The following is a 22,941-nucleotide window of genomic DNA, read 5'->3' on the forward strand; positions in this document are numbered from 1 at the left end:
GTTGTGGCTCTGTGCGTTCTTCCATCCCCCTGAAAGGACAACCAACCCTCTGGCGTCCCCTCTTCCTCTTCTTCGGGCCACATATACGAAATTTTTGTAGCATATATTGCGGCGTTTATAGTCCACAAAGTGAGTGCCCCGTTTCCATGGCGGAGGCGCCTGCCAGACTCGCTTAGCTGTTTTCCTCTGCTGCTGTTTTCCTATTTGCCATTTCATAAATTATGAATAATTCTCTTTCATAGTTTTCGATATGGTTTTCCATACCCCGCACTCCCGCTTCCCCACATTTGTCAACATCGGCAAAAAAAACAAAAAGAAATACAGAAACTTTTCAGCTTTCGCTGGTTAAGTTCAGTTAACCTTTTGCTGTTGTCGCTGACTTCGTCAGGATTTGCCTTCGGGGTGAGTGACCCAAAAGTTTCGGGTCTGCCTCATCTCAATCAGTTGACATGCTGAAGGTTATTGTGTTAGATAATTTGTATGTTTCTGTTGTCTTGCAGTTGAGGGCTTACAAAACGCTTAGATTAATGCGATAAGCACCCAAGTGTGCATAATATGAAACAGAATATCATACATATGATGGCGATGGATGATTACGAATTCAATTACAATCAAACTCTGCCTGAGGGCGACTGAAATTATATATACTTTTAATCTGTGATATAATTGAGCAACTTTATCGCTGTTTGCACTTGATTTTTCTATAATGATGGGTTATATTTGGGACTTCTTCAACTGATATCTTGTTCTTATTGAATTTGATTAATGTTGTCAATCGATAAATATTAACACTATGCAGCAACAATCGATCTGGAATAAGTGAACGTTGATGGTTGTAGAGAACTGATTCAGTATACAATAAAAATATGATTTCAGTGGCAATTTAAATTCAATTATAAGCCAGCGTTGGCAACGAACCAATTGCATAAATAGTTTTTCAACACTGGCCCCACTCAGTAAGTAATAAAATATGCTGCACAAAATACTAATGGAATACGAATTTGATACTATGTGAACATAAAAGCAACCGATCTCCTCAGACGAGAGAAAAACGAATCCAATATAAATTGTCCTCACTCGATTAGCATGACAAATTGACCCCAATAGGAACGGGAATAAATCGATTCAAAATCGAAAAAAAAAAATGAGAAAATTAATTAGTTTTCAGTTGGACTTTTATTGCTTGCCTGGCCGAGTGTGTTTATATAAAAGTGTGCACGCTGTGCTCTGCCAATTAGCTCGACAAGCAGACGAATCGTGAGAGATTTAGAATATCCTTTTAGCTCGCACATCCTTTCGCTTATCCTTGGTTATTGCTGTTTTGACTGTGCTGGCAGCTGAGTGATGTGTGTGCGATGTGTGCTTTTTCGGTAACGGCGAGACCATAACATAATTCAGATGCCACATTCAGTAGAATAATACACGGCTACTTTCCGGAATGGGTTTGGCTGAGTCCTTGCCAGTGTTGTTATTTACTCGAGTTTTACTGTTAAAAATATGAGCCAAAGCAAACATAAAGCTGCCTGCTGCGTCGCCTACCTAAACATACTATAAATTACAAGACGCACTGACATTTACACACACACACACACAAACACACACACACACACGTACTTGAACGCACATCCTGTTGAAACAATGGACTGGGTGGTGGCTGACGAGGAGTGCCACGGCAGCAGAAGACACGTTTCTTGAACCTTTTGCGCGTGGCTTCCTTCCGTATGTCCTTCCTTCCTGTATGCACAGCACCAACACCAACAGCAACACCAACACCAACATCACGGCCAGGTCCAGGTCCAGGTCCTAGCAGTACCAGGCTTGTTAATCCGTTGCCCCTACCACCTCTTTGAGCTTACGCTCGTCTCCTGTTTGCTTTACAGCTTACGCTTTTAATGCCCGCTTCTTCGACATACATATGTAAAGCTGAGAGCCATTGCTCAAAGCGTTCCTTTCTTCGGCTGTGAATGTCCTTTTTGAATGCTCATCTGTGCTCGTGCCGGTTTCTGCCTATGATTCATTGAGACATGCGTCTGTAGTTACTGTTGCCCCCCGGTCACAGCTACAAATGTTTGCCAACGTCTTAAGCTCATGAAAGTTTACGCAGCGAACGTAATTAGCTACAAAATTACAAAGGGATACACGCTCTTTAAGAATGCCACGCGATGGCAATAAAACCGGTCTCAAGGAACTTAGAAAAGACTGGCGATAATATTGAAGATTTCTCAATTTAATATCTGCCCTAGAACAAATCAAGAATCAAGCATTTTTTGAGCTCATATTAATCATTAATTGTTGCATCTATTAAATATTCCAAAACATACAACATGTATATTAAATTAAAAATATTTATAACCCTTTTTTCACGACATAATTTTGAGAATTGTTCATTGGGAAACACAAGTAAATCTTAAAGGAAAATCGTGATCATTCCTTGCACAAAGCCAATACTTTCTATAGGAAGGAAATTAAGAAAAACTGTGATTCGCTTGGAGAATGACTCGATTTAATTAAGGCTTTAATTTGTATTGTTTAACTATTATGTAAAAAGCAAATTTGCTCGGATTAAGCTTGAACTTGTCGAATGAAATTGTTTTCGTTGTTGTTTACTGTTGCTGTGCTCATTTAAGGAGCTAATTGTTCTTGTTAATGTTTTTGCTTCAAATTAAAGGAACAAATGAAAAGAGTGGCAATAAATATATATGTATATATATATATATATATATATATATATATATATATATATATATATATAGAAAGGATAGCGGAGAAAGTGGGCAGGTGTAGGAAGAGCCATTTGTGCATTGTCCGTAAAAAGGGTCACAAGCTGTGCTTATTTTTGTCCCTTCTTCTTTGCACTCATTTCGTTTTGTTTGTTTTCTCCTTTTTTCCGCCATTTTGTTTATTGTTTTTAGACTTTGTTGCCGAGTATATATATTTTACTGCAGCCGCTTTTGACTTTTTTTCTACCAGCTTCCAGTGGTTATTGTATGTCTCTGTGTGTGTGTGTATGTGTGTGGGCCTCTGTGTGTATATACATATGTATATATTTATATGTGTCTGTTGTGCCTTTATACCCTTGCAAAAGGGCTTCTTAACTTGAAGCTGAAGATGCCATCTGAGAAAGTATGTATATATTATTGATCAGCATCTCTAGCGTAGTAGATATAGCCCTGTCTGTCTGTATGAATAGCCCGATTTGAGAGCCTTAAATTTTATATTTATTTTAGAATTATTCATTAAATGGCTGGTATACTCATTTACTGATTCCTCAGCTGTTAGGTAAGATAAGCACAATTCTGAATATCTCCTATATTGTTCGGTTCTTCGGCACATCACTTTCAAGAATAAGCCTTTGTTGTGGGCGAGACACCCTAATTCATAAGATCGCAGATATCATTCCAACAATTTTGGCTACAACACAGGATTTGGTTATATAAGAGAATACAAGATTTATTTTTTCAGCAAAATAAAGTAAATCGAGATACTTCAAATATATATACATAAATCTTTGTAAATCGCAGACATTTATTTGCAATTTTGTTTATTATACATTAAATGACTGATAAATAAAATAATCACGAGACTTCCAAGTTGCTTAACTAAAATTCCACAATTTTTGAAAATAATAATCGCAAATGTGAACTATTAATTCATATAGTAATCAAAGGAAAAATCAGTTTTTCCTTTTAATTTTATATATAGATGTCGATGGTTTGCGCCCAGTTCATAAGAGTATGCAATCTTCGGCGTGCCTAAGCTGCTCTCTCTCTCTCTCTCTCTCTCTCTCTCTCTCTCTCTCTTGACTTATATGCTTTTACTGAGCACAGTTAGACGGTCATTTAAACTCTGGGCTCTTAGCAGATTTCACTCACAATGGTCGCTTTTGCTGTTGTTCCTTTTTACCGCTCGCTTTGCATTGCACCCGCCATGTCCTTTAGTCTGTGTGTGTGTGTGTGTGTGTGCGAGTGTGTTTTTATGTATGTTTGTGTGCCTTGTCTCTGGTTTGCAGATAAAGCGCCATTTGCTTTCTTCTGGTCATTCGCTTAAGCCAATTTAAATTGGCTAAAAATAAATTAGCTGTGTTTTACTTTTAACGAGTCGGGACATAAATAAAAACCTAGCAAACAAAAAAAAAAAAAGAAATACTCAACAAAAAGTACTTTAAACCAAATGTTGAGGATAAATTACGCTTAATTAATAAATAATCACGACTTTAGGGTTCCTGCCACTTAATCTTATGGCCCTTGACGATCTTAAATCCTTCGGAATTAACTACGCTATTTTGCATCATCGCTCAAGAAGTCCTCGATAGTATAGTGGTTAGTATCCCCGCCTGTCACGCGGGAGACCGGGGTTCAATTCCCCGTCGGGGAGATAATTAGGCACATTTTAATATTTTATTTATTTATAATCAACGAATATACTAAAAACTAAATTTTTAAATTTAATATCAAATGAGTGGCAACGAAAAGCTTATTGATGGATGTAGACAACATTTGTAAAGCATACTTTTTGGAGCCGACCATTTAAGCGAGAAATATTATATTCTTCTGGCTTCAAAAAGTATACTACACAAAACAAAATTCTGTATAGAATAGGAATCGAAATTTTGAATAACACTGTACGTATTATTTCAGTAGGAAGTAATTTATAAAATTAGCAATATAATCGGATAACTTAATTGGTATTGTTTATAATAAAGTTATCGTTATAAATTAAAATATAAAAAAAATGGTAAATTAAAAAAATTAACTGACATAGTTGTCTCCCCGACGGGGAATTGAACCCCGGTCTCCCGCGTGACAGGCGGGGATACTAACCACTATACTATCGAGGACATTGGCCCAAGGTTGCCAAACATAATTGTTCTATCCATGCAAGTATAATTCTAATGCTCGATCACAAACAGTAACCATAATATGATATCACAATTTCTGCCTATGTATTTGCTATTATGCAAGAAAATGGCATAGTTTCTAGTAAACTTCTGGTTCTTTTATGCGCGAAAATTGTATAGTTCCATTATAAGTTTTCAAAGCATTTCGATGACCAATTAATTCTTGACGGAAAGCTTGCTATGTCAATTCTTATGTTTTAAGATATACATTTAAATACACATGCATAAAAATAATATGTAATTATTAAAGAAATAATTACGAAAAATAGTCAAGACTAAAGTCTCTCCCCGACGGGGAATTGAACCCCGGTCTCCCGCGTGACAGGCGGGGATACTAACCACTATACTATCGAGGACTTGTGCCCCAGTTGCCAAACTACGTAATTCGAACTATTCAATTGTTATTCTAATGGTGATCCCAAAAAAATGTTCGAGGCTGTTTTTGTAAAAGCGGTCTTTCGCTATGGGGCAGGTGAATTATTTTCTAAATTTAGTGGAAAAAAGAAACACATACAGAGAATATTATTTCTGTATTCTCCCCGACGGGGAATTGAACCCCGGTCTCCCGCGTGACAGGCGGGGATACTAACCACTATACTATCGAGGACTGTTGGCGACGCTTGGCAAAGTGCCGACATCTTGTTAAACGAGTTCTGATTCTAATTTTGATCGCATTAAGTAGAACAATCAAACTGCAGGTTTTGTTCTTCTCGCTCTGTTGTTCTTTCCGTGCTCATTTAGCAAAAGTTAATGAGTTCTGTAGCAACACAGCCACCCACACACATACACACACACACACACACATAGGCAAGGACTCTCAGTCACTCAAACACACACACACACTTTCAAGCGTTGCGAAATCATTTATTTAACTGCTGCGAGCGTTGGCCCAGTTTTCACAAACATGCCTCCCCTCACAACCCCTTCCCCGACCAATCAACATAACACACAGAAAACGAGTCAACTCCACCTTAACCACCCCCCCATTCCGCCCCTTGCCACATTTCCCATTGCGCAGCAGATTGTTTACAGTTTGTTGTTGTTTGTTGTTTTTTATGTACTGCTGCTGATGCTGCTGCTTCATTTTGATTGTTTTCCTTTTTTTGTAGCTCTTGCAGTTCATTGATATGCAGCTAGTGCCACGCCCATGTGAGGCACGCCTACATGTTGCCCCTATGAAAAGCATTTGCATGCAACTTGTTCTCGCTGCTGTTGTTGCTGTTTTTGTTATCGGGATAAACTTTAAACTTTGCCTCACTTATTATTTTTACTCTTGAGAGCGCAATGGATTGGAATTGGAATTAAAAAAAAAATAAAAAAACAAAAACAAAACAAAACAAAACAAAATTAATGCGATTTGCCTGAACGTTTGCTGTTAACTGCAAGCGAATATAAGTAATTATTTATTGCACCATTTTGTCATTTAAAATGCTCACTCGACTCGAAGGCAGCACATAAACTTTTCACGAGAACCAACTGAAAACAAGCCGGGCATGGCCGACTATGAAATACTCTGATAACAGGTGGCTAGGAATAGGTTGAGAAAGGCGTTCCTAGTAAACTACCTCCAAAGTTTGGCTTAAAACTTTGTGTCTAGTTTTAAGAGTGTCGAAATAAAGCGACCTTTAAATACAATCAAAAGGACCCACTATTGAAACATGTTTAATCCAAGAATGTGCAAATTATTTGACATTTCAATCGACACAGTTTAGTTGTCTTTATGTCTGTCGATTGAAATGTTCGATTATTTCCCAAATTCTACGTGTATAGTTTAAAATTTGAATTTTTGTTTGGGAATTTCTAGTCAATCGCATTTGGTGGCATTCTGCAAAAAAAAGGCCAAGTTGCTGCCTGTCACAACACACATACAAATCCCTAGTTCAGCTCATATGCAAATGCGATAATATGCCATATTCCCACATCGGCTTCAGTTCACCGAATCGAGCTTTAAACTGTCCAAAAAAAGGGAACGCGGCTTAAATTGAACCAATTTGGTGTCTTCTTTTTGTTGTTGTTTGGGGCACAATATGCAAATGGGTTGGCTGACGGGTTGAACGAGTTCGAGGATTGTGTCCATGTCCTTGTGCAGCCAATGGGCTCCTGGCACTTGACATTTTTGGACATCATCCTCCGCCGCCGCCGCCGTCGCCGCCGCCGTCCATCAGCGTCTGTTCATTTGCTTGGAAAAGTCTAAAATTGAACGCAAGTGATGGCAATTTGTACGCTTCGTCGGTGCCAGTCCTAGAAATGGGGGAAAGGGAAGGGGTTTCGGGGGGTGAAGCTTGGTTGTGCCGAAATTAATATGCGTCGGCTTTGAAGCGGGCAAAAGTATTTGCCAGGAGATTTACCCAATGCCCTGCCTCCCACCTTTTCCATCTTTGCAGTTTGTTCGCTTTATGCTGCTGCTGCTGCTGCTGCTGCTGCTGCTGCTGGCTTTTCTGCGCTTTTCCAGGCGGAAGCGTCAGCTCGTGATTAATGTGGCAAATGCGCACTTATAAATTATTTATTACTATTGTTCGCATTGTTTTCTGGGGCGTGTGCGAATCGGCAAGCCGCTTAAACCATATTTTCGAGTGCCACATACCCCACCCCATTGCCCCAGCTACAGAGTACCGCAGATATATTTTAATAAGTACGTATACTTAATATTCAGTTCACGAAATATCAAAAACTGGTTTTGCTGACCCGCATAGCTGCTGGCGATCTCTTTTAAATGCTAAAGCGCATATCTTGCCCAAATGTCTTTAATACAATCAAAACAAGTACAGCTCAATTATAACTTTCCATTGATTTTAAGTTTTTTAATTAAACGCAAATCTAAAATTTGATCAAAAATATTTTAAAGAAAATGAGATTTTTTGTCAAAGTTTTAGATGTATTTTACAGTAATTTATGAATACAGCGTACCTCTAGAATATTTTAAATAAGTTAATAAATAAAATAGTAAATAAAATAAATAAATAAATATTTAAATACTCTGGAAATAGTTGGAGAAGTTGTGCTTGTCTACGAAAAGCAATAATTCCATGGTTCTCCTCTAATTGTCAGCTTATTAGAGCTATCTGATATTCAGCAAAGGCAACTTGCCATATTCACCTCATCGATGGGAAGGATGGTGCCACAAATCTGACGCTTTAGCGAGGGAGCGGCAAAATGTTGGTTGCCACCCGGACAGGCGCCATAACCTAACCTAGCCGTATTTTTTATCTATCATTGAATCGATTGCTGATTGAAGGTCATTATTTTGGGCATTATTTTTTTTTTGTTTAGCTTGTATTTGTATCTATTTGCTGATTCTACTCAGCTACTCAGACTATGGGTATCGATTACACTCAGTCGAAGGTATTATGGCAAATATTATTTATAGTATACTTAACTTGATGGCACCCATATAGACCAATACAATTACAAATATTCCCAGACAAAAATACATTTTCAGTTGTTATCGTTTCTAGTGTCTATTTGTGCCATCAAGCTCATATATAGTTTAATATCAATGCGCTCGTATTCGTTCAATAAAAACATTAAGCCAATTAAATGACAAAGACAGACAAATTGTCAATTCATTTCCCAAAACCAATCACCATTTCATGCTCTATGTTGGCTTACAAAAAGCAAAAAGCAAAAAAAAAAAAATCAAATAGTTAAACTACACTGTTTTATTGGCAAAGTTTTGTGTTATGCCCTGACGCATTTTTCGCTACTCCCCCACATGCGACTGAAATGTATTTCTCATGCACTTTTGAATCGAACAAAAATATTCCTTCCGCCAACATATTGGGAATGTTCCGGAGCCAAATGCCTCCAACGGTTGAACGGCCGGCCAAATGGCCGAATAGCCTGAGCACCCAAAATATCCTAAAATGGCGGCGATTGTACCAGGCAGCCACACGACAGACTGCTGTTCCTCTGTGGCGGAAAGCAATTGAAAACTTCATCAGGGTTACGACAATATTTTTTCACACAAAAATGTTTTTAACGAACTTTCTAGGAAAACTGTCACAACCAGTGTAGGGGGGGTAGGGAGGGAAGCGAGGGAACCTGTGAAAAAAGTTGCTAGGCAAAAAAAAAAAATAAATGTAAAAGCAAAGCAGAAAAAAGTTGATCAAGCTGCACGCCCACAAGCCACAAGGACACAACGCCCCTTGTCGCGATTGAAAACTGAATTGATAACATTTTCTGTAGAGTATAATTTTTGTTGTGATTTTTTTTTTGTTGCTGCCTGGGCCAATTTGTAATCTAAACAACGTGGCGGGCCCCTCTTCCGCCCGTTAAATATCCAAATCCTGACGATAAATCGACGCCAACAAAATGGCAAACGAGGCGCGCCAATATGTAAAAATGTCGTTTTAATATTAACGCCATAAAGCGAAATCAATGCGAAATAAGAACAAAAAGAGAGAAACAAGGAAAGAAATAGGTAAAGCAAAAGCAAAAGTCGAGCTGCTGCCGTCGTCATAAGGAAAATGGCAACTGACGATGGCTTTTAGCTGTTTCGCTGCTCTGGCTTCAGGTTGCCCAGGACGCCGGATGTGGCAGCTTGTTGATAATAAACTCTTATGACCCACATTCAGCAGCCACCTCCTCAATGGATGTGCCACAGATGCTGGCTGCATCCGGCGGAAGTTTGCCGCAACACTTAGCTCCGCCATGCCCCACACAAACACACACACAAACACACACACACACAGACACACACACACACATACAGATTTATCTTGCATATACACACACACATGACCACAAACACTTTCAAGTTAGTTATAAACGTTTATCGATATTATGGCACAAGTTGCGTCTGCTTGTCTGTTTGCCGCAGTTTTTGGATAGCACCTAGACACACACACACACACACACGCTCACACTCACACACACACACACACGCTCACACTCACACACACACACACACACACACAGAAACGCTAAACTTGTGTGCAGACAATGAAATGCAAACAAATCATGTTGTGAAAAGTTTAGCAACAAGCCGCGAAGAGCGGAGAGAAAACTAGCACAAGTCGACTGGGAAATGGAGGGAGACGTGTGGGATTGTGAAAAGAAGCCAAGGATAAACCGGAAGATAGTCAACACTAAATGTTTATATTTCAAGTTACATATTGCTATTTTTAATAATAGTAAAACAAGAAACATAAGAATGTGAAACTATAAAGCAAAAAAACAACAATTATTCATCAGATAAGAAATAACTCAGAAAACAATTAACATAATAAATCGTGCGTATGTATCGGCTCCTAAGTATTTATTTGAAATTTAGTGAATTGTTTAGCTGCTATCTGCACACACACTTGTCATAAAAATCCAATAAATTTTGCAGCAAACCAACCAAAGAGAGAAAAAAAGGTAAATTGGGAATCGAATGCAAAGTTGCATACAAATTGGGGTCCTCAAACAAAAGCAAAAATAATTTTAATAAACGGAACAAAAAGGGACAAAAATAATATGTATTTTATTTGGGATATATATTTAACATCAACACATTATTCACAGCATTGCCCTGAAACAATAACACCACGAAAATATTCACACGCCTCAGTCAATGAGTGGCGACTGGACGTGGCTGGGGGGAGTGTGGCATACAAAAAATGAAATAGTTTTTATGGCGCGTTGCATGACGAATGACAATTTATAACCGTTTTCTGCGGACCCGAAAAGAACAAAAATAAAATGCCATGAATGCAATTGGCTGCGAGTACTCGCACTCGCACTCATATTCATATTCATATTCATAGTCGTATTCATATTCCTCATTTTTGCTGCGGATAATTGCATTTTTTAGCCACTGCTGACTTACTATGCTTAAACAAAAGCGCAACGTCCCATTTCCAGTTAAAAAAAAATGCGAATTAAATAAAACAATAGACAGGGTGATGGTGGGTGGTAACTGGTTTGAGTCACTGTGAAATGGTCACTTACCCGCCAGCACAGAGGTGGAATTGTGGCGCGGATCATAGGGACACACCGCCTGCCCGTTCTTTGTGGCCTCCAGCGTGTAGTTGCTGTCGTTGATGACGTACGTGTTGCACATAGGCCGAAACGAATTGGTGCCACACACGAATAGGCGACCCGGCGAGGGAACAACCATTATTCGTATATAGTTCTGGCATGCCTCCTAAAAAGATGAAATACAAATGGCCAACGAGACAATATTAAAGTTGATGTTTATACTTATATTTAAGATAATATTATATTTTAGTCCATTAGTGATTAATAAATTAAAACGTTTTTCCCTATAAGTTTCTTGATATTAACATATACGAATGTTATAGCTCGACTATGAAATAAATTGAACCCAGCTGTTAAATACATATTTCTAGTTAAATTGCAAAATTTCTCTTAGAAGAAACTCCGCGTGCCTGTTGAAAATAATGAGATTAATATGAGAATAAGTTTTGTACTAAATCTTGGATGTTTCTTATGCGATCCTATTGAAATTTGCACAGCTGATCAAGAGTAAGTCAAGGTATTTTAAATACAAATTACTATTTATTGCTCTTGGAAATGATATTCGCAAAATCGATTCGATAAAATGAAATAGGCTTGATCTGCTCGGGGTATACAAGAATTTATAATCCAAATTTAAAGTCTCTAGCATTTATAGTCTCTGACATTTATGAGTTTACAGAGACGGACATGATTGAACTGGTTCAACTTATGATCCTGATGAGAATATTATATTGGGTCGAATGTGTTTTCTTCTACCTGTTAATGGGTTCAGGGTTTAATGGATGATGAACTTTCACATCAGCTGATAAGTAGTTAAGAACAAAAATTCGTTAAATTTTGAAAACGAAAGCATACAAAAATGTTGAGCCTGAAAACATATATTCAGTTAACAATAAACAGAAGAGTACACAAAATAAGTAGGTGATTTTGCACGGCATTTTGTGGAATTGCAAGCGGCGCACTAATTTTGAATGGAAAGATGCATGAATGTGCTAGCAAATGCATATGCTCATCAAAAACTTGCACTTCCGTTTGCCATTTGGCCTGAATATGCACAACGAGTCCTGGTATGCACTTTGGCCTAACGAGGCTCGAAAAGATCCGGCAACCGGGTTCCTGGTGAATGTGTGCGCCAGGTTTCGTTGTGCATGTTTTGCATAAATGTTTGGCAAATTGAAATATTTAATGCGTATCAAATACACTTGAGCGTCAGCCAGAGGGCGTGGGTGGTGGCAGGTGCTGCTGCTGGCGGACTAACCAAATTGCAACTCAATAAATATTAAAAGGCACTCCCATTTTCACAACGGCACACAAAATACGTATACGCAACGTGTGCGCAGGGACAGAGAGGGATGGAGAGATGGAGAGAGGGATGGAGAGATGGAGAGAGAGACGTGTAGTGAAGTGGGTAATAATGCAAAAACTTTTACCAGCTGCGGAAAAGCGCCACGCCCTATTTGCAGCAACCGGAAGTGCACTGCACTGTGACATGACAAATCATTTGAAATTTTCCCCCGGTGCAGCAACTCAACAACGAGAAAACATTTTCCATTTGCCTAGTCGAGTGTCTATCTCTCTCCGTTCTCCGTTCTCCGTTATTCGTTGGAAAACCTATGAAATATTTTATCATTTTGTTTGTTTGCCTACTAATTTTCACAATTTCTACAGCTCATGAACACTGTACACAAAGTGTACAACTGTAAAGTGCATATTTAATGTCCTCCACGCTCCACTTTGCACCACGACACCGCGTTCTCAACCGCAACATTTACATTGTCCTAATTGTATCTACCATCTAACAAAATAATATCAATTCAGTGCTAAAAGGCTAACCGCATTTTCCGATTGCTTTATGCTGGAAAATTGGGACCAGTAATGTGAAGAATTGTGTGTAGAGCCGGATATTAACACACGAACACCTTCGCTGACGAGCGTGAACAAATAACCAGACAAATATATCATACAATTATTTAGTTACTTTTCCGACTTGTTTAATAGGTTTGTTTTTTTAAACCAACATATACAATGCTCTTTTTTGTTTTGTTTTAACCCAAAAATAACTAAATGAAAGTCTAACACTGTTGAGACATGTGTAAATGCTGACTTTATTTCGATTTTAAGTACGACGCATTCAAACAGATTGCCTTTTGTTGCTAATATTGTAGAAATCGTTCATTATTTTGTTGCGCAGCGCCTTGGGAAATTGTCAGACCATTTGAACGGACAGCATATTCTATTCTATTTCATTTTATTTATTGTTTTAAAAATTTAAGCTGTTTGCATTGTTTTGTTGTTGGTGTTGCTTAGTTTGCGGTTTTGTTGTTGCCTGGCTGTTAGTTATGTGCTTTGCTGCTGCTGCTGCTGCTGCTGCTGTTGTTGTTGTTTTCCTGGCTTTTGCGGCATTTTGAGCATAAATTTAAATAAATTAACAAAACACATTTTACAACAATTACACAAGCATGCCAGGCCAGAGTAGAGTGAAGAGAGTGAGAGCCAGAAATTTATTCTGGCCGGGAGAGCACGTGGTTTGAGAGTGGATGTGGGATGTGGGATGTGGGGTTAGAAGTGGGAGCTGGTAGTTGTCACTTCTACTTTTGTTGTACTTTACATTATTGCCGTTGTAATTAACACGAACATAGACAGCGACATTACCATGCTACACACTGCAATATATAAAAGAGACTATTTCAATGCTTGTTATTCGAGCTGAATGCAATTAAGCGTCAAATTTATTAATTTTCCGCTTTTGAATGTTATGGCTGTCGTTTATTGTTTTTTAGCTATTTTTTAATACCCTTTCGAGGTATTCGTATTTTGCCATGGTTTGTGTTGCGCATTTTTATTCACTTCTAGAATACTCATCATTTTTTTATATATTTTTATAAGCAATTTTTAATTAAAAATTAATTAAACATAAATGGAAAACATATTATTCTTAAATTAAATTTATCACATATATTTTCGTCAAAAACCGGTAAATAAAAAACTTATTTTTTATTTAGATTAAAAGAGCATAAAGTTTGACTACTTTTAGCAAGTGCGTAGTTATTTTTTAGGTTTAAATTTTATTTCAAAACATATTTAATTTGACAAATTTATGTTGCATGCAAACTTTGGGGTTATGCAAATTAACCAAATTCATGTTTTATTTGGCCAATAATTGTGTATTTTAATATGCTGTAAATTAGCAAATGCATTTGACACAAACAATTCTTTATTGGTTTTTCATAATTCATTTATGTATATTTGAATAATATTTATGATCTGAACCATTTCTAATTGTATGCAAATTATGTTTAAATTATTCAAGCTATTTAAGATGTGACCGAATGGAATATCTTAAAGCAAGCACACAAACATTAAATAATCTCTGCACAGTTATCAAACAGAGTGAAATTCGCATTAATCACGTTGACAATAGTCATTTGTTGGCCAGCTTAAAAGTGGGAGATGTGGATGTGGACAGAAAATGGTCAGAGAGCTGAGCGGCTGTGCAATTTGGCAAATAAACGTTTTGGAAAATTTCAGAAATTTCACATTGCCTCCTGTTTGAGCGAAGGCTATCAATTTGAAGACATACGCTCATTCGGTTTACTTTCTGACATTCGAGTTAAATTCTAGCGAACCAAACCTGCCTGCAGGTGGGCAACAGCAAAATTTTGTTAATGATACACAAACAGAGACAGAGAACAGGAGACGACGGAAGCCAGCAAAATTTTCGGTCGTTTCTAGCAAATGAGACAAATGAATTGGCCAACGGCAAAAGCATTTCATTTAATAATTTTAAGGAACAGTAAAATGAATGGCAGCAACTGGAATATGAACAACAACAACATCAGCAACAACAACAACAACAAAAACAGTAGCAGCAACAGCAACAGCAACAGAAACTGCCACAGGGCAAACGGACAGCAACTAATTTCATCCACTTGTAGTTTCACATTTCTCTCAAGCATTTTTGGTCCATTTTAACTAAGCTTTTGTCATTCGTTCGTGCCCATCTTATAAGGTTTTACTTTACAGCATTTAGCTTGCTTCTCACATAGTTCAAATGTTATGGCCCAAATGCAGTTTCTGCAGTTGAGTTGAGTTGAGTTGAGACTTTGCCAAGCAAAGCTGTTCTGGAATGATAATGAAATGTCACCATTCAAGACAGGAAATTACTAAATAACAATTAAGCTTTCTATCTAGCAGCAAATTATCCAACTTAACAACAAGGTTTGACATACCAGAAATAATTTTAAAAATATCAAGAGATATACTAAAGAAAGAAAGAACTTTTTTGAAATGGCACAGAACATAAAATAAAAAAAATTGTTCGAATCACTTCCAATAACACCAGTAATGTATAACAATCTAACAATCTATGACTCCTGATCTTTAGATATAGATTCTATTAAGTTTTTCATTGACTTAAAAGTCATAAAGTTAAATGCTTAATACTGTAAAGAAAATATTGAAGTCTAAGATTCAATCGATGAGTCTTGAAAGAAAGATTAAATGTTTAATATTTCAAGTAAAATGGCATCGAATTTCTTTACTTTGACATCTAAATCGAAATCTAATTTTAAAATTCTTAAAATCATTAAGTTATTAATTTGAAAATTGTGCGCGGCTGTTGAATTGATGCAGAGTCCTGTGAAATAGGCTTTAAATACTTTGTGCATACTTGGGGCTGGTATCACAATGGGTTTCTTAGTCAATTCAATGGTTGACCAAATGTTCAATTGTTGTTGTTGATGTTGTTCAAACCGACTGAATGGCATTTGGGTGTTATGTTGCATCCCTTTTTCTCTCTCCCTCGGTGTATCCCTCTCTTTCTCTCTCTCTCTCTCTCTCTGTTGGAAATGACATTTCTCATTCATTTGTGTTGGAGCTGAGCTCTGACCGAGATGGCTATTGTTCATTTGGAGTGCGGAAGTGCTTTTAATTTATGCACAGGTGTCCAACACTTTCGACATTCACAGGCGCATAGCCACAGCTACAACCACACCCACACCCACACCCACAAGCCCACACACATATACATATCTAAATAGACAGAGACATAGACATAGACATGGGCCTTCTGACAGCTTCCGAGTGCTCGGCCGCAAAAGTACTTTGGTATTTCGGTCTCGCTGCCGGTTCGAATCCATCTATACATTCATCTATCCCAACTATCGCACGCTCATTTATCTCACTTGTTGTTGCCAGTTGGGTGGCACACGGATAGACCGAGACCGTGGGGCACGTGGCATGCGTACATCCATTCAAATCACTCATTTCGTTTTGACATTTTGCTGGGGCATTCGGAATTTCATTAATTCTCCTAAAGTCCTGCCACACCCGCCGCCCCACCCACCCACAAGTCTAACCACTTTCTTTGACGTAATGTGTTGACCTCGCAACGCCCACTTTTGTTGTTGTTGTTGTTTATTTACCATTCTTTTCCCCTTTCTTTATTGCTGCAGGCTTTACCAACATTTCGTCTGGCATTCAAAATTAATCGACTGTTTGTCTTTCATTTGTCTGATGGCCGAAAACGCATATAAAAAGAACGTTAACAGCTATGCTCGAGCGTATAGAATTTTATTTACATTGCCGCCCAATTGACATTATTTTTAATGATCGACTTTGGCTGAGCGTTCGTATTTTAAATTACAACAATAGTTAGTGCAAAGAGTTTTTGCCTTGAAATACCAATTGAAGTCGTGGCAGCTATTTTTCTCTTTTAAGTCTCAAAATTAAATTTAAATAAATGAAATTATTAATTCCTCAAGACCACGACAATTTATGGCTGTTATTCAACTCATGCCAGAATTCCGGTTGAGCAAACCATACACGAAACTTACATGAAAAATTCTGCAGGCCTGCAAGTTTGTGTGCAAATATTTTTGCCTGAATGTGCTGCGTTAATATTTGACTTGAACAATTTAATCAAATATTTCAACATGCTTTATTAATTAATATGTGGCATATGCGAACTGTGAATTGTTATATTCGGCTGACCGCTTTTAATGTTCACTTTGTCGTTGCATATTTTCCATATTTATATTTGAGCATTTTCAGCTTTTGGGCCAACTCGGCGCAGCTGCTTTTGCTTGCCTTTTTTGACCAATCGCTCATTTTACCCACTTCGCCGCAGGCCCAAGGCGGACGGGGCACTGAAGTGGCGTTTTTGGAGTGCGAGGTGGCTATCGAGTTGAGTCTGCCGCTTTTAACAGATGTTTACGCAGCTTTAATAAAACATTGTTGCCAATAACAAATCAATTAAAAATTTAGAAAAATCTTTTGCGGCTTTTGCAGCAATGCAAATATACATATGAATGTATGTATGTACATATGATATGCATAAGTGTATGTTGTCATCGGTGCAATTATAATCAGAGCTGTGTTTGTGTGCCATTGGTTTATGACCAAAGTAAAGAGCTTTAATGCCGCATCCGGCTCACATTTTTCATAAAATGGCCGCCATTATGTACTTTAAAACCAATATCAATACATATATATATATATATATATATATATACATAATACATATATATCAATGAATTTTTTTACCCACCAAAAAAGCAGCGCTCAACAAATTTATCAGCCATGAATATTTTTTCCAGGAACAGTTGGCCTTAAATTATTCAGCGCAAATGAGAAAACTTTTGGCGTTTGTTTGTTTGTGTGTGTGTTTTTTATTTGTTGGCCACAAAATTATTCGCAGTGTCGGAAAAGCGGAGATTAAGCTGATGGTAGCATAAAATTTTGATTTATTAAAAATATGTTTCACAAAAAAAATTCGAGTATAAATTAAAATAAATATTTTCTTAGTTTACAACTCGTATGTGAAGTGAAACAATTTCCTGCCAGGCATTAATTAAATTAGGCAGATTACCTTTAAGCACATTATTTGGTAGTTCAGCTATGCAAGCTAATGAAATTGGTGCAGATAAAAATCGCGTGAGTGGTTGGCATTTTCATGCGCTCAAAACTTGCAGTGCAGGCCATAAAAAGTGTGGCATGCTCCTTGGTGCTGCATCGCTGGCGATGATTATCATCTGCATTAACGGGCCGCGCATATTAGCGAAATGTCAGCTACTTAAAATTGTAAATTTTGAACTTTTCATTAGTGCAACAATTGCATTTTGGCTTCCTATTTTTGTATTTTTGTATTTTCTTTTTTATTTTTGGCCATGCTGCAAGCAAGGGGCGTAACCTTTGCAAAATGGCGGCCATGCACGCTATTGTCGCAACCCCTCGAGGAAGGGTGCAGAATGGAGAGGGTTCTTTTTAGTGTGTGTGTGTGTGTGTGTGTGGGAACGGGGAGGGGGGGAAGGGGGTCTCAGTGGCTTTTAGTCGCATTGCAACTCTTTTCTGTGGATGCGGACAAGAAAACAAAGGCTAATTCTTTCCTTTAGCCATCTTGACGCTATAAATAAACGAGTCGGAGGTGAAGTGAAGCAAATTGAGTTGAACAAATTGCACCTGTTTTTAGTTGGTTGTGTTGGTTGTGACCCCCTTTACCCAGAGACCCTGCCTTGGATATAGCACCCCTTAACAAGTGTTGCTTAATTACGTCAGCGTCAGCAATGCCACAAGTGCACTTGAGCATGCAACGGGGTTAAAGATTGGGGATAGGACTTGGGCTTGGGCTTGGGCTTGGGGTTTGGGCTTGGGGTTTGGAGTGCGGTGGCGTGTCCTTCATTTCTCCTTGCGGCTTGCGCCATTTGGTATTGTTGACCGGAAACTGAAGGCATAACACCAACAGCAACCCGAAGCAACAGCAACAAACACAGAGCAACAGCAGCAGCGACGCTTTCCAATATTTTCCAAATTTAATTCGAAATTGTTTGCAATTTCCATTAAGCAAGTTCAGATTGGGACACTGCTAATGCTCAGATTCGGACTCGAACTTTCTGCTTCCCTTCCAATTTGGCACTTTTCTTAATGGGTCAACTGCGCCGAAGCCAAAATGCCAGCAATAAATTTAATTCGATTACTTAGCCAGGTCACCGAAAACCGAAAGCCGATAACCAAAAACAAAAAATATAAACCCCCAAAAAACCAGAAGCTGCATAAATCAATTTCCTCAGAGCTGGCTGCATTTGTTGCTCGCGATAAAACTTGGAAGAACGGAAAACATTTTATTATTTTGTTTTTCGGTTTTTTTTTTTTACTAGTTTTCCACAAAGTTATTGCCGCAACGGAAGCATTGCCCCACAACAATAATGAGAACATCAACAACTTAAATTTAAAATGCGAATTGCAATCAAAATGAAAATGGAAATTGCCACAGAGCCAAACGATGAAAGTTCACCAAAGAAGTCACTAACAATTTACTATCATAGTTTTGCTAAGATGTCAAAATGAATACTGTATAAGACTATCGTAATATCAATGTATCTAAACTAATTGAGTATATTTAAGTTCAGATATTTTATTAGTAATTTTGAGCATAATATGAAATGGATATTCGATGTACTTTCTCAATCAGAAATTATTTTACTTGTCATCTAATCTGCCTTGGATATGTTAAATGATATATTTTAGCATAGCAAAAAGTTGAATATTTTAAGCTGGAATAAGTCTCTTACCTCATCTTTGCCCTTGACGATACACATTTTGGTATCCTCCTCCGGGGACGTCCACACGAGACGTTGCTGCTCCGCGAGATCATTTATGCTTAAATTAAATACCGTATTTCTGCAAGAGAAAGATATAATAGAAAACAAAAAGTTATATTTATGATAAACAAAAATCAATTTCTACAAAGTGGAAAAGAATTAGTTTGTGGGCGAGATAGGTAAGGCAAGCTGACGATATTATTAATTAAAATATTAATTAAAATTCATTTGATCTTTGAGCCACAATCAACACGTCGCCACGTCCTGTGCTTGGAGTCTGTTTTGCTTTCACTATTGCTTTTGCCTTCCGCCGACTCCGTAATGCGAAAAATGATGCAAAAAATTTCAAAATTCTCGTTAATAAAATTTCAGCACACACACGCACACATGTGTGAGTGAGCTTAACGAGCAACTGTGTATGTGTGTGTGTCAGTGTGTGTGTGTGTGTGTGTGTGTGTTTTTGGGTGTGAATGCTTTAAGCCAAAAATACTGCGCTATGACGCTGTGGCTGTGGAGGAAGTTGGATAGGAGGCAATGTGTGGAGGTAAACACAAATTTCATAAAATCAACTCATTGATTATTGAAACCGCAACTACGTGAGTGCGGCCGGGTGTGTGTGTGTGTGTTTGTGTGTGTTTGTGTGTGTGTGTGCGAGTGCACTTTGGTCGAATATTTTATGGCTGCCGGTCCATGAGGCAAAATGAGAATGTGGCAATCGAAGCTCAGCCTAACCAACCAACCACCCAATCACCCAAAGAGCCATCGTGCGGTAAAAGCAGCCTTATCGCAACTTCCGTCGCTTTTGGCTTGAATGCAGCAAAAGGAACGGAAAATTTAAAATAAATATGTAAGCTAACTTTTGCATAGGAGTAAAGCAAATTGGCACAAGGTGTATCTAAGAATCGATGTGGAGGGACGAAGGACTACGATTGGGATTGGGAGTCTTGCAGCCACCAAATGATGCGGTTAAAAGTGAACTTGGCTCTGACTAAGTTCCTGGTTGCCAAAGCAAGTCGCTGTGATAGTATTAAAATCCCATTTTTGTTGATTGTATTTGGTCTCTTGTTGCAACTTTCAGTTGGAAAATATTGCATATTTATGCTATATATTTGCTTAAATATATATTGGCTTCATATTTGCCTTGCTTCGATCGATAAACTATTTTTGAAATCAAATGCATTTCACGCTGAAATTCCAACACAATTTACAATTTTTAATTACATTGGTATTTATTTACTAATACTTTCAATGTTCATATAAATATTTCATTAAATGGATAACTCACGTTATTGAAAATTCAGCAAGAATCTGTATGGCCTGCAAAAATAAAATATTTTCCGCAAATAATTTCATAGATTTCGATTAGTTCTGGTTTTGTTCCAAATACCGATAAACACTAAATATTTAGAATAATTAAAAAAAAACTGTCATAAATACTATAAATTAAATACATATTTTCGGTTTATATTGTAGAAAAATTTCACAAGCTTTTAGAATGCTTGGCTTAATTAAAAACATTTTTATCTTTTCTCTTACCAGCCAAAGTGTGGCATTTCCTTGCCGTCGTTTAACTAGTTATTTTCACCACTATCATTCTAACTGTACATGTGTGTGTGTGTGTGTGTTGCACGTATGTATGTGTGTGTGACAACCTGTGCAAAAATGTTTAGGGGTTTTTGCTAGCTCTCTCTGCTGCCAGGCAGCGTTATCCAATTACGTCTCGAATTGTGGAAACATTTTGTAGCGCGCTCTACTGCACTTGCCTCACATACATGTATAAGTATGCCAGTGTCTGTGTGTGTGTTTTGTGTGTGTGTATGTGTGCTGGTTGTTGGCCTGGCCAATGCAAACAGGGAGACAAAACATTGCACATTGTCCACTTTGTTAGGCAATCGAATAAATGGTCGTGATTGCCATGGGCCCAGCGCACAGGCTGTGGAGCCGTTACCCGTGGAAAGGGAAGGGGGTAGCACACATATACACACACACACACAGACATATATGTACACCACTGTGACAATGCATTGTGTTCCATTGTTTGGCAATTATGCAGCGCGTTTTAATTATGACAACAGCAGCGGCAACAACGGCAACAACAACAACAACAACAACAAGAAGACTAACAACGCAATGCAACTTCAAACGAAACGAGCGGTGGCAACCCTGTGGCTTTCTCGCAGTTAAGTTGGCTGCAGTTGCTGTTTGGCGCTGCTGTTGTCAGCAGCAGCGTATAAATATAAAATGTGTGAAGCGAAATTAGCATACAAGTGGAAGGAGCATAAAATGAGACAGATATATTATAGCGAAAGGGAGCGCTGCAGGTGGCAATGACTGCGGCAGCGACTACGTTGAGTGCCAAAAAAGAGTAAAGTGAAAAAGAAAAGAAAAAATTACTGGTTGCGCTGCTGCTGATGCTGCGGCTGCTGCTGCTGCTGCTGGTACACACACATACATACATACATACGTAACCAACACATAAACACTTTAACGCACTGCTTAACACGCACAGACGCACACTAATGCACAAGCGCCAATGATATTTACGCGCTTACGAAAACGTCGACGGTAAAGCAGTCAGACAGAGTGTGAAGCGCAAACAAACAGAAGCTGAATTCAGATAAAGAATGCCAGAAAATGAGATAGCAGAGAGAGAGAGAGAGAGAGAGAGAGTAGGAGAGTGAGTGAGAAGGGGGTAACATTTTATAAAATGCATTTGGCGTAAAAACCATGCTCATAAATATTTTCCACACGGTAGCGTGCTAGTTGTTGCTGCTTCGGCTGCCTGCAAGCAGTGCGGTTACTTTTACTGCAACGATTACGTAGGATTTTCACTGCTTTGCACATGTTTTGTTGTTGCAGCCGTTGTTGCGCATTTACCAGCACTGTTGTTGTTGTTGCTGATGCTGATGGTGCTGCTGCTGCTGTTGCGCTCAGTTTATTTTAACTTAGCAACTTAAATGCACGAGAGAATTTGTCCAAACGTTCACTAAAAGGCTAAAGCTGTTCACTTAAAACCAGACTCACAAGTAGTTAAAGTGTGCTTCAAATCAATTACTTTAAATACTCAATGCGCACGGATTTAAACTATTTTATAAAAATCCATTTGCAAAAAAAAAATGAAATAAAAATATATAATACATATAAATTGCAGTTTGAAATGTTAAAGTACAGTAAATAAATACGCAATTTGGCAATGTTAAATGATGCATTTGAAATTTGTTTGTCGATTTATTCATGAGTGCTCGACGAGTCGCACAAGACCGCGAATCATGTTGAGCCTGGACGGCATCCGCAAAACCGCAGATATTTCAAACTATGGCCAGCATCAAATGCTTCAATGCGCACATTTGGTCAACGCATTTGCCCGATTTGCCTAGTTGTTGCTGCTACACAAGTGCCACTCAGCTGAATTCAAGTGAATTTATGTGTCCATCATATTGAAAAACGCGTAATTCACGATTTTAAGCCACGTAAGTATTTCAATTT

At 38.1% G+C, this 22,941-nt stretch overlaps 1 protein-coding gene and 4 non-coding genes across 9 annotated transcripts in view; 1 reads left to right on the forward strand and 4 right to left on the reverse strand.

The window, feature by feature from the left end:
* The window catches only part of LOC6562687 (semaphorin-1A), a 144,577-nt gene that overhangs the window by 26,215 nt on the left and 95,421 nt on the right, over positions 1 to 22,941 (reverse strand). For all 5 annotated transcript variants that reach the window (XR_006246584.1, XR_006246585.1, XM_043214443.1 and 2 more), the window contains exons 3-4: positions 19,426 to 19,534; positions 10,829 to 11,024 (exon numbers count right to left, since the gene is read on the reverse strand). Coding sequence is in view for 3 of the 5 variants with exons in the window: in XM_043214443.1 (XP_043070378.1) it covers positions 10,829 to 11,024; positions 19,426 to 19,534 (305 nt within the window). In the remaining 2 variants the exon portion in view is untranslated. The remainder of the gene's footprint in view (positions 1 to 10,828; positions 11,025 to 19,425; positions 19,535 to 22,941) is intronic.
* Trnad-guc lies at positions 4,303 to 4,374 on the forward strand. The gene has a single exon. It is a non-coding gene; the product is annotated as a tRNA-Asp (tRNA).
* On the reverse strand, positions 4,766 to 4,837 carry Trnad-guc. The gene has a single exon. It is a non-coding gene; the product is annotated as a tRNA-Asp (tRNA).
* On the reverse strand, positions 5,182 to 5,253 carry Trnad-guc. The gene has a single exon. It is a non-coding gene; the product is annotated as a tRNA-Asp (tRNA).
* On the reverse strand, positions 5,433 to 5,504 carry Trnad-guc. Its single transcript has one exon. It is a non-coding gene; the product is annotated as a tRNA-Asp (tRNA).

The sequence above is a fragment of the Drosophila grimshawi genome, unplaced genomic scaffold (genome assembly GCF_018153295.1).
Source record: "Drosophila grimshawi isolate 15287-2541.00 unplaced genomic scaffold, ASM1815329v1 contig_1377, whole genome shotgun sequence".
Lineage (NCBI taxonomy): Eukaryota > Metazoa > Arthropoda > Insecta > Diptera > Drosophilidae > Drosophila > Drosophila grimshawi.